The sequence below is a fragment of the Indicator indicator genome, chromosome 15, assembly GCF_027791375.1.
Source record: "Indicator indicator isolate 239-I01 chromosome 15, UM_Iind_1.1, whole genome shotgun sequence".
Taxonomy (NCBI): domain Eukaryota; kingdom Metazoa; phylum Chordata; class Aves; order Piciformes; family Indicatoridae; genus Indicator; species Indicator indicator.
This window is the reverse complement of record NC_072024.1, coordinates 20,680,658-20,693,742: the sequence shown is the minus strand read 5'-3', so window position 1 is coordinate 20,693,742 and position 13,085 is coordinate 20,680,658. Positions and strand designations below refer to the sequence as shown.

Sequence of the window (13,085 nt, the reverse complement as noted above, 5' to 3'; positions counted from 1 at the left end):
CTCACCTGTTAATTCAACAAGGCTACCACAGCTTCCATGGCCACTTCCAGCAGTATTAGTTTTTTACAGAATGAACCTTTGTGAAATGTTTCAAAATGAAAACAGGCTCAGGTTGATTCCCCTCCTTGTGCTTCCCAAACTCAAATGAAATTGGCAAAAATTTCTTAAAGCTATCATGGCCACCTCATGCAACTGAATCCTTTAAGACATCTAGGAAGACTGAAGAAGTCCCCCAAATAAAACTCAGGACTTTTAAGCAACAACACAAGTTTAAAGGCTCAAAATAAAAGAGGAGAATGGCCTCATTAAATTGTGATGAAATAGTGACCCAATCAAACCAGAAATGTAGGGGATTCCAAGCTGGGTTCCAGATTCATAGCAAAATTTTAAATACCTCATTTAAAATTTAGTTTGCTGTCACTACATGAACATGACTAGATAGAAAAGATGACAGGCTTGCAAAAGCACTCAGTTGATTGTCCAGGGAAGGATGCCAGCAGTCACCCTCGCTTGGTGAACAGTGGCTGCAAATGACTCGTGAGAGCGCGGCTGGCATCATCCCTGAAGGGATGTTTCACGACCACAGAGCAAGGTGAGGTGTCCCTTGTAGCAGCTGCTGAGCATGTGAAGATTTATAGGAGAGAAGACCAGGAGAGTTGCAAAGATTTTTACATCCAGGAAATGGTATCGATTGCCACTGCAGAGCAAGATGGAATACATTTTTCTCCATAATTTTAAGCTTCTAGCTGCAGCAACATTCATGTCAGCATCAATACCTTTGGAAAAGTGGGGCAGCAGAAAGCACTGCCAGCATCTCATGGCAAAACATGCCATGCTGATATCCCTGCTAAACACGATTAACATCAGGGATTAAAAATAACATCTAGGTTTGGGAAAAAAAAAAACCAAAAGCCACTGATTTCACCTTAAGAGTCTCTGTGTTGGTAATGCTGAAATAGTTATTGTCGTAACAATTATTTTTAAATCATTTAAAATGCTGCTGATCTTTTATCATGAACACTCTTCAGGGTCAAAGGCAAAAAATCCATTTCTTCCAAGACACATACTTAACGTTAAAAACAAGCCTTGATGCAACTTCTTCTCAGCTTGTATAGAGTATTTTGGAGCAGCTGTGCACACACATTAATGAACTGGGTTTTTTCTTCCTCCTCTGCTAAGAGGTCACTTCAAACAGTCCATAAGACAATTTGAGCTTCATGACTTCTGCCATCTAATTTCTGCCATATCATATTTAAGCAAATGACTTCAGCTATACTTTAACATTAAACAAACTGATCTTTGTAGAGCTCATACACTTACTCAGCTAAAGCTGTTTTCATTTTCCTGCTAATACAACATACCACTCATATCCATCTACGATCCTGTCTGCACAACAGGTTTGAATGACAGTTCACTTCTGTAGTTTCAGGATATGGATTTACTTTTTGTATTGGAACAGACTAGCTTTCATGTTTGTAAGCAGAAGGTGATCCCAGAGACTTCCTTGGGGACAAAACCAATGACATATTTATACCTTTTTCCTTAGCTTTCCAGTAATTTTTTACAGTTTGTAGAGTCCTCCAGCTACTGTAGCTTGAAGCAGCACCAAGGTACAAGGTCAGCACCAGAAATACGCAAATCAAACTTGCTAGGGTCAACTACAGTCCTCCTATAACAGCCTCACATATCACTGTACAGCTCCTGTTTGATGCACCCAGAATACTGGTAATCACCAGTAATTTACTTCAGCATATTACTTCTTAAGCCTGAAAAGCAATTGTTCTGAGCGCTTAACTAAGCAGCCTGTTCTGCAGCTCATATCACATCTAATGCACGTTAATGAACCAAGAGAGGGTCAGCTCTGTCAGGCTGCCCTTGCACCCACTGAACACAACTGCACAAGCTCACTGACTTGAGAAAACAATAGAACAAAGGAAAGGCCCAGGGCCTTCACCGGCCCCATATGAGGTGTACAGTCAGTAGCTGAGCACACCTGAACACTTCAGTAGTTCTTTGAACTTACACCATATTTCTGTAGGGAACTGGGGTGGCTTTAAAGTTGATGGGGAGGTTTTTAACGATTTTAATTTTTTTTTAAGGAAAACCAAGACAGTGTGCATAGGGAAAATAACAGGTTCTGCTGTGGCTGGACTCTTCCCTGCTGTTTTGCCCTTTTCATCAATTTTCACTCACGAATGGGAGTGATTTTCACAAGACAGTCATCTTTCTGTACTCCAAGGTTTCCAAGGGTTAAAAGTCAGCTGCAGGACTATAGCCCAAGAAAAAACATCTATTCTGGCTGCAGTACCATGAGGCTACAAACATCAAGCCGGATGACCTCTGCTCTCCATGTAAAACCATGCAACAGTCATGACCTTGCTGGCAAAGTAGAATGATGATGAAATGCTGCAATCTTCTACTACTTTAGGGATTTTTTTCATGAATGCAAAAACACTTCAGGGTGTAATTAAAAAACCCAAACAAACAAAACCAAACCCTGCCAGTGGCTCAGAAAGGAATCACCATTCCTTTAAAAGTCTGAGCCTGTGCCAGGAAAGGGTGAGGGCCAATACACAACTAAAGTGAGACAAGCATGAGGAAACCCATGGTGTTCAAATTTGCCAGCTGAAATTCCAAACCAAGGGAATGACTTAAAATTGCTAGAAAGTTTGTGGGAAAAAAAGTACAAATAGATGTGTTGTATTGCTTAAATAAAGAATTAACTGAGTACAGACTAATGCTTATTGCTAAGCGCTAAGACTATAACTTAGTTGCACTGTAATTTTAGAGTGTTACCATACAACCGTCTTCCTGCATTGAAGCTGACATAGAATCACAGAATCATTCACACTGGAAAAGACCTCATGATCCTGAACAAACAGTATTCAGCCTATAGCTTCTGAGGGGCTACACCCTCATTTAGGAAGTCAGAGTGAAATTCTGCTGCAGTTAATAGGATACTCATTGAATGCATTAAGAAAATTCTCCTCTCTGATTCTTTTGTAACTACTTCAAGGGCAAGATCTCCTTTTCAAGCACATCTGTAAAGTGGGCTAATTCCCTATTTTCCTTCATCTCCAATGCTAATCAGACAAAAAAAAATATTCATGGCATCCTTTGAACTACTTTATAAATTTGGTTGGTTTTCCTTCCTACTACTCATTTTTTCAGTCTTCTTGTACCTTAGAGGACTACACCTAAACCGTTCTCATACTAACAAAGATGATTCCTCTGTGGGAAGCAGTGGGGAGGATAGATTGACACAGATGCAAAAGGAATAATCAAAGGAGTAGCACAGCCTGTGGAAGCTCAAGTTTTCGTCTTTTAACAGAACTGACTCAACTCAAAATCCACACAGGAAAAGAGTATCTGCAGTCTCTAAGGAATTTCATTTGAAAGCAAGGAGGAAACAAGGGCTACTAAATGCTATTATTACTGAAATAGCAGCTACATACACCCAGCTATTTCTATTCTACAACAGAAATACTTTGCATTTAATACAATCTGTGGTTGTGCTGACAAGTTCTGAACTGGCAATAAGGATGGGACATTAAAATGCATTGTTTTACCAGCTCCAAGGCAAGGACAAGGAATGGGATTGCTAATGAGCACTCAGAGAGGCAATTTTTTCTTTAAAAGTTAAAAAGACAGTTACTCTACCATACCTCAAGCTATGCCAGACTATGTCATCTAATAAACTAAAAATAGGTGATGTCAGGGGCAATCATTAATTTTCCAAGATGTATGGGGACACCTTCTTTGCCTTTCAGATTTTGGGGATCTGCAATGGCAACCTTATTTTCTAGAACACCTAAATAGGTGTGGGGAAAAAATAACATACTAGAGATACAGTAGGAAATTTCTAGACATACTTAGAAGGCAAGTCAGAAACCATGAACATATCACATTAAAGGAAATCAGTACTGAGGAAATGCAGTTGTTTGTCTTGGAAGCACACGGAGTTGACTGCCAAAAATACATCTTTGGCTTTATTTTCCACTCACCTCACTGCTATAAATAGTAGGCATGTCAAACACCATCAGCCTTTGACTTCTTGGAAAACAGATGGAAACAGTAAATTTGATCAGTCTAGATTTGAAGGGTAAGAAGCTATTGCATAAGGGGAAAGGAGGCAGGAAATAATTATTGCTTCTGACACTGTGCTTCTCCCAAGTCTGTTCATATTAGTTAACATCAAAAGAAAAATGACCAATCACTCAGTCATGCTGATTCCACTTGCAAGGTTACTAAACTTAGACTTGCAGATTGAAAACCATTGCCCCATTTGATCCAAAAACTTTTTTCAACAACTAACACAATCCTCCTTCATGAAGCATATAAATGCAATGCTGAATAAAATAAAAATTTCAAAACTTCAGTTATTGCAAGGAACAGCATTGTCAGCATCTGTGCAATCCACAGATGACCCTTACAAAGACTTCAGCAGCAAAGTTTTCCAATTCCCATGGCTCAGTTGGACACAGCATCACTGCCAGCAGTGAGACTTGGCAAAAAGTTTGGGAACACCAAATTATGGGGCCAGTCACAAAAGGATAAACCACTGCATGTCAAATGCTTCCTTTCATAGGACACTGACAAAATATAGCACAAAACCCCTTTGCTCTGCCTGACATATTGCAAAGACAAAGCTTAATTTCATCAAGGGCAAACTGGCTACATCGATTGGATTATTCATTTGGGTATAATGGACTTTCCTTTCTTCCTGCAGCTTTCTCAAAACAAGAGCAAAATGAAGATAAATCAGCTCTCACTCAAGGCTGACACACTCTAGATATTTATGGATTCCTAAGCCCTGCAGTACAATAGAAGGGAAGCATTCATTACCTGATTTGTTTTTTCCTCTGCAGCACAGTTACTCTTACCCAGACTCCTCAGAAAACAGACATGCTTTGAAAAGCAGAGGCTGCAGCAGAGCTCAGTAGCAGCTCCATGCTTCTCTCCCCCTGCTTTGGGTCTTTCTTTGCCAGGACTGATAAAACACATAGCTATTTCCTTTCCAGCACAGAAGCCACTTTGATACATGTGTATGGAAGTGCACACAACAGAACACTTCTGTGATCCTTCAAGCAAAGGGCTAATTGACTTTTCTGGGGGAGTACCACTCACGTAACCCTACTTTGCAGCTTCAACAGCTGATGTAACTGCCAGAAGTTTATGAAACCTAAAAATTACTGCCTCCATCATCATGTGCCCTGTTGCTAGTATGTTAAAGATCTGGCTTCTTCCTTTTCTTTTTTCTTTTTTTTTTCCCTTTTTTTTGTTTGGTTTGGTTTGGTTTTGCACACAATAAATGGGTTATTTATGTCAGCAAACTCAAACCAAAGTCAAATTCAAATCACTGTTTCTAAGAATGAGAGTGCACATTTGTCAACTGCACCATATAATGGTACCACCTTCCACCATTTATTACTTTGCAAAAAGGGAATGACATACTGTATTGCATCACTGCATTCAGATCAAGGAGAAGCCTGTGGCACAACACGTTATGGCAAAAGTTAACCTATGATAACCTCTTTAGAAAGAGGGAAAGAATCACTTCAGAGCTGCTGGGCCAGACCTTCCTTTGACTTAAAACACATTGTAGTTGCAATTGAACTAATTATAATGAACAAACATTAGACCTGTGCAAAACAGGTGCAAAATCTCACATCCATTTATTATTCTCTTCATCTAAATGTGAAGTGCAACACCAGAAGGTATGTCTGAGGTAAGTGGACATTGCCTGCATGTATTTAATGCACTGTCTTAAGAGGAAAGGGAATTCAGATGGCAAGAAAATAGCCTCCTTTCTAACTGTGCTGCACCTGCTGCTAAAGATAATCATTGAAAGGAAGATGACCTCTTGGGTAGTCGCATAAATAAACCAGCACTGCCTTCAGAAAATTTCTGATGCCACCTAATACAAGAGGCAGAAGACATTCACTCACTTTATTCCTTTCCTAATGTTACTTTACAGCAATTCTGGTTGCACATAGAGAGGCTTTTTGCACACCATTTAGGATTCTCAGAAAGGCAGGTGTGATCTAGCTTACAGTGACTTTAAAAGCTTCACAGGGAAAATGCATCATGCAGTATTCGTATAGTTTTCTACAAGTCAATGAACAAAGCCAAAGTAAATCAGCAAGTGGCACAACATGCCAAAAGCCAGAAACAAAACAAGCGATGAAGTTGTACTTATCACTTAGAAAAATCTAAGCCATTCATTTGAGATGCTTATGTTTGGGTAACCTTTGGAAGAATGTTTGCTGTTCCATTATACAAACAATGGAAATAGTAGATAAGGAAAATTACTGCAGTCGCCAAGAATGCTCCATACACTCCTTTCAAATCATTAAACATGTGGACTTATTTTATGGATGTGTAACATATTGTGTACAGCAGGAATGTCAAGGGTACAGAATAATTTCTTCTAATCCTTGAGTTTGCTGGGGTCCCAGAAGCGTGATGCAGAGAGCCCTGAAGCAGTACATCTGCGTGGCACTGTGCTGATACAGCCATTGAAATGCAGACATAAAGCCAACTTCAACCTCACTAAGGCCAAGTATTACAACTTTAACAGGCATGTTACATAGGACTCTGAGACAGCCCTTTATGCCAAAGCAAATCTCCTTGCTTCACACCAGTTATTAACACACAACCATCTTGCCTAGATTCCTTCCATCTGTTCACAGTCTCAAAAGACCTACTATGACAATGGTGCTTAATGTGAACTTGGGTCAGCCCCAGCGTTTCCCCACAGAACAGAGCTGCAAAGATCCAGATAAACAATAATTGCTTCCGTGCTTTTCTCCAGTGAGGAAGCTGGGGCAGGAGTCATCCCCGGCTGCAGAAGGGGAAGGTGCAGGAGGGGAGGCCCCAGTGTACCCCATGTGCTTCCCACTGCTCTCAGCAAGGCAGGCACTATCTTGACCTTTCCCAGACACATCTCCAAAGGTAAAGGCAGTATGACTTCATCTGTGATACCTGTCAGGGGTTCAGCAACTGCAACAGCAACTTCAAAATGAAGGAGTGTCCAGAACCCACCTTCCTTCTGAGTTGTGCATCCTCCCAGGGAGACAGGCAGAACTTTGCCACACAGCTCCCAGGTGTGGGCAGGAGCTGTGCAGGGGGGTTGTGAGGACCTGAGCAAGCCATCAAAGGCAACAAGTGACAGAAAAATGTTGAGTTATCACAAGTTCTTACCAACTCAGCCACACTCTGCACTGCACACAACTAGGTGAAACATGAGTTTAAAGCTTGTTGGTGGGTTTTTTTCCCATGCAAGGTAGGAAAAAAGTGCTGCAAAATGCAACCCTGAGAGGCCTTCCCTGTGACAACAGTAAGAGCTTTTTTCCTGGGGAAAAGCTGTTTTCATTGTTTAAACCAACCCTTCCATGTGGAGAGAACATGTACAAATAAGGACGAGATGTAGCTTGGCTTCTGGCCTGGGCATGTTGGCAAATTGGCCCGAACTCCAAGTTATGTTTTGACACCGCAAATACAGCCAAGGAGTCAGACAGCATGGCGATCTGGAGACAGGAGGAGCAGGCCTGCTCTCACAGAGCTTTTCAGATGCTGCTCTGGAGATTTCCAAAGTATTTCACCTTAGCCACAAAATCAAATTCTTAAAATATACTTTAGGGGAGCTGGCATCAGAGCTTTATAAAAAAAATAATTTCACAACTACACTAACATTCATCCTAACCTTGAATTTAGAATAATTTACGAAAACCATGAACATAGATAAAATATTTCACACATGATTAAGTGTATCCTTTTAACAACAGCTAAAATGATGCTATTATCAATTTCTTTACTTTCATAATCTATTTTTGACAGTGTGGTTTTATAGATTTCAATCTCTTACTTTATAGTTCCATTATTTTACAATTCTATTTTAAACTTACATTTGTCTGAATCAATTATTTTTCACAACTTTCTCGATTTGTTTCCAAATTCTTTACATACCTGTAGCTAATTTCACATCCAACTACACAGTGGTGCAGCTAACTGAAATTCAGTATGTACAAACAAGATTAACTTCAAAACAGAGTATTAAGTTATTAAAGGAACAGAAGCTACAAATGCTAAAGCAACTGATTTAAGTCTTTCTTCATCTTTTACCTCAGACTTAAAATTACAGAAGTTTTTCTAGATTTTAATAATGAAAAACAAATACACCTAACACTTGGCTTAATTGCTACTCTGTCCTTAATTCCTACACAACACATTTGAAAAGTGAGTTAACTTGTGTCTGTCTTAATTAAGGGCAGTTGTGAGGATTAAAACGTCAACTCCTATACTAGAAATACTACCCTTTAACTGCTAATCGATACTTTTTCTTGCATTTTTGCAGTATCTTAACTACAGCTAAAAAAGAAAACCCTAAACTTGCATTCTTTCCTGTTAAAAGTGGGCTCCACTGGCTCATGTAATAATGTCACATCTGAAATGTTCTCATGCTCCACTAGTCCATTCCTAAAAACCTGGCATGTCATGTATCCCCCAAACAGAAAACTTCTGTTTGGTGACCAACAGAAAAACTTCTCCTATGATGCTGTAACAGTGTCACCAGTGTGCAACATCTGGAGCTGCTGTTTCAAGCCTGGTTGCACCTGTATCACTTTTTATGCACATTGGAAATTACTGCTTCCAAGTATTTTAGGCGAGAAATCATGGAAGTTAAATCACTAACATATTCTTGCAAGGAAGAAACACATTTTTGTTAAACAAAGGGAACACAGATGAAAAACTTACTGTAAATAAGCATGTACTACATAAAGTTGTGGGTAAAAAAATGTTAAGCATTGAAAGGAGTGGATTCCAGTCTCATTTGGTATTCATCCAACCAACTCATCACATTCTAGCAGCTGTCCTTTATAAGGTATCACTAATGCTTGAGTGGGCCTCAGAGACTCAGATTGCATGGAAAATTATACAACTGTCATCACAGCTTTGCCCAATGGGGGATTCTGCGTGGCTCTGCAAAATGACGAGCTAGAGCCTGCTTATTTTCTGTACTACCAGAATAATGAAAGTGAAACTAATCTGAATATAAATATTTTTAAAGAAAATTCAAGGAGACACATATTTGTATTTTTTCATGTGAAATATTTCCATAGATTTTGGGGAGGTTCTTTTCATGAGCTCTTAAATGGTAGCTTTTCATTAGAATATAATCACTTTAATGTAGGCAATCCCTTCAGCATATCTGAGATCTGGGATCTACACTGCAGCTATGGTTAGAAAAGCCATCAAAGAAAATTGAAAGAACAGACTGAAGCCTTGTAATCCATAATAATGCTATAAATACATTCAGCATGCAAATATTATTCTACTCAACATTCAGTTGACTTTTAAAGCTCCACACTGAATTTATACATGAGTTGAGAAAACCCTGGTAAGTGTATCTTCACAACAGAACTTGCCAAGTTCAAGGCCTTTAAAAGAAAACTTCAAAAACACACTTAACTAGAAGTGATTGATTCTACCAGTCCATAGGTGGTACATCACATATTAACATGGGAAATAAACTGCTGAGTAAAATCCTGGATAACTACTAATTCTTCTCTAAGTACTGTCAGTAAATTCAGATGGGACCACGTTTTATTAAATTATAATGGTAAATTGCTTGCTTCCAGGATGTACTTTTTTGCCTCTGTTCCAGTAACTACTTAAGCCATACCCCACAAAACGGCAACAACTTCATGAAAATAAAATTTCAAGGAACATACAAGCCAAGGAAGAAACAGTTCTACAGTCATGTCCTTTTTGCTGTTTCTTTTGTGTTCCTCCAGGACACTTGCTCAGCAAGAGTTTCTTTGGTTTACTGAAAGTGCTCTGCAGTAATACTTATTCTGATATTCCTCATAAAACTGTGTAAAATGTGTAGCACTCCAAACTATAAAATATTGTGGAAGTTCAGTTAACTGTGCTTCACAAAAAAAGAGGCTGGTTGCAAAAGTGATTTTCAGGTATAATGGCAGATTATGAGATTTCATAAAAGATATTCTATGGGGAATCCACAGTTTGATGCACATGCCACAAGTTAAAGGTCTATGGGAGCCTCAAATATGTATGCCAATAATTTATTTGTAAATTGTGTCTACTCAAAGTAACAATTCCATTTCCATATAAGAAACTGTTACTTTTTTTCCTCTAATAGTCATATCTTCAAGAATATTTTCTACCCTGCGCATGGATACAAGAAAAGCAATGCCTAGGGACTTAAAGCTAAACATATGCTTGTATTAAAATGAGCCTTTAAAGTTTTCCTATTGAATTCTTATGGATATTTCCTCTAAAATGGAAATGTCTAACTTTGACAAGACATATTTCAGAGAGATTCCCTCCTACAAGCATTTTTCCAAGCTAAACAACTAAAAAACCAACCAAACAACAAAAAAAAAAAAAAAAAAAAAAAAAAAAACAAAACAAAAAAAAACCACAAAAAACCCTGAGTGTGACTGGGAACTCCTATTATATGTGGTCTAACTGAAAATTAAAACCCAGCAGAGCCTTCATGATTCCAGGGCTATGCTGATTGCCATTTGAAGCTGGAAATGTTTTCCCCTAATGCACAAATGATGAAGCGCACGTAAGGAGCAGAGGAAAGTTACCTTATCTAAAGAATCAGATATAGATTACTGCTGGAGTCATCATGCCACACTAGTTGGATCCACACGCTCTGTTCTGATATGAGGAATAAAGTTTCCCTGATGTCATAAATTGAACTGATAATGCCATTAACATCTCCTTTGAAGTTCACATTGACCAAGTTACCGCTAGAATGAGTTGGCAAAACTTTATTGAAGTCACTGAAGTCACCTTGGCTCACCCAGACTGAAACTTCAGCTTCAACACTCTATAAACTGCTGAGGGATATTTAAGATGCTGAATCCCTAAAGGGATATTTATAAAATCCGTGTTTATTTTGTCATGTAAATACAGAGGTCATGCACTTCTGTCTGGAATTCCCTAGGTGCATCAGGCATATGTCGGAATTGCTTCATATTCTCTGAAGAGTTGATTCTCTCATGTGCAAAAGCTATTAAGCCACTCTCTGAAACACTGACTGACATCTGGAAATCACAGACAAGGGTTTCATTTTCCCACCTCAGCGCTCCTACTGAGAGCAGTTTCCAGGTAGGAGAAGAGGTCTTGTCTGAAGGATCAGAGATTTGAACAAGACTAGACAACAGGAGAAACCTGTTATAAAATGTTCCATTTGCCAATAGCTGCTCTAGAGTACAAGACTGCACATGAAAGCACTACTGGAGCTGGCTGCTTGTTTCCATACAGAATTAGCTTAATAATCTATCACTGAGAAGGTGCTGTTCACAGCTTTATAGTTTATAATGCTTAAGCAATACTGAGGCTATGTGATTGAGTGTAGGACCATGAAGAATTTACTTGAAGGCAAAGCATTGATAGCTGCTCCTTTGGGACTCTTCAACTAGTGTAATTTAGAATATCACACTATGTGACTCCTCAATTGACATGTTTATGATTACACCAATAATTCAAGACTTCCAAGCATTTCAACAGAGGTTAGTGAATGATTCATTTAGAAAAGGAGAGAATGGAATAAAGCCAAGACTTTTGTCTTCTTGGAAAAGAAAACTTAAAATTAACATCTTGGCTATTTTACAAGACAAGACAAATATTACAGACTCAAAGACTGCATGACTTTCAAAAGTGTGAATATTTCTTGGAGATGCAAATACAGAGACAAAAATAGAATTTTACTTGCACGGAAAGAGAAAGAACTGGTGAACAGGAAAATTGCATGAGGAAAGGGAAACACTATCTGTGTTTCATGTGAGGATATTTGCAATGGGCATTGAAAACTAGACTAGTGACTGAGGATCAGGTAGAGACCTCTAAAACCACTTAGAAGAACAGATATTGAAAAGTGATTAGTGGTATTATTAAAGATAAAAAAGCAAAGAGTTTAATCATACATACGAAAGCAGTCCAGCTGACAAAAACATTGATACAGTCATATATTGATAACTTAAGCAAAACTATCTATGGTAATATAGTAAATCAAGAGCAGGAACTCCAAAATATATAAAGATAGGTTGCATATTTCATATTCTCAAGATACCTACATATCTAGGAATTCTTCTGAAGCAGCTAGTGTGCTTCAGAAGCCTCCTGATCCCCAAGAGCATGTATGTTTAAGCCTCTTTACACTTCCATAAAACAGGAGCTGATTTATTTGTCTGCCTTTTAAGAAAGAACTAATTTAGCTGTTTGAAGAAACAGCACCTTTTATTTTTATGTCAGCTTTAGCTAGAGCTACACCGTTTTTGTCTTTCTCTGAAAACTCTTGTTTTATTATTGTGGGGAATAATGGCAGCACCATGAGGATGGTGTTCAGGTTTGAAACAAAACCTTTCTTTCACTATCTGGAGAGCGCTTATGCAAAGTCTCCTGATTCAGCTGACATGAAATACACTTACCTTCTGTTGGTGATGTCTTCAGATGTCTGCAGAGCCCCTCTGTTTCCCCATAGGTCTCTTTAATTTTTACTACTGCTTCTGTTCCTCGGAGTTCCATGAGGGAGCGCAGCTCTTGCAGTGTGCACCCAAACTCTCCTGCATGGTTGGCCTCATTTCTTTGGTTCTTGGAGTAAAAATCGCTATTTGTCATGTCACCCATTGTTGCTGATTATATTGCTCCGCTCGTTATAGTTGATACAATCTTAAAATTGTTTAAAAATTGAAGGAAAGGAATCTAGAATTCCAATCTAAGAAATGAAAAAGAATCCAGTGTGTGTCCGGTGAGCGATGTGTTGGATGCCTCTGGCATGCAAGATGTCCCTGACTGACTAGTGGTCCACAGAACAGCTGCTTTCAAGGCTGCAGACCAGCTCCACTCCATTCACCATTTCCCATTATGCTGAACCCAAGCTGTAGAATCTACATGGTCATTTCTTCCTCTGGACCTTTGGGAACAAACAGAAAGGACTCATTACAAGAGTGAGCAGTAACACTTCACAGAGGTGATTTCAAATATATTCTCTCTATTTGAGTGGTCATTTAAGGAAAGCTGTGCAGAAACACTAGAGAGATACACTG

The 13,085-nt window shown here is 38.9% G+C and overlaps 1 protein-coding gene across 9 annotated transcripts in view; it reads right to left on the bottom strand.

Annotated features, from left to right (window-relative positions):
* The window catches only part of ATP2B2 (ATPase plasma membrane Ca2+ transporting 2), a 175,252-nt gene extending 162,586 nt beyond the window's left edge, over window positions 1-12,666 (bottom strand). For all 9 annotated transcript variants that reach the window (XM_054387362.1, XM_054387366.1, XM_054387365.1 and 6 more), the window contains exon 1: window positions 12,468-12,666. In XM_054387362.1, coding sequence (XP_054243337.1) covers window positions 12,468-12,666 — 199 coding nt within the window. The remainder of the gene's footprint in view (window positions 1-12,467) is intronic.
* Window positions 12,667-13,085: the final 419 nt, after the last annotated feature.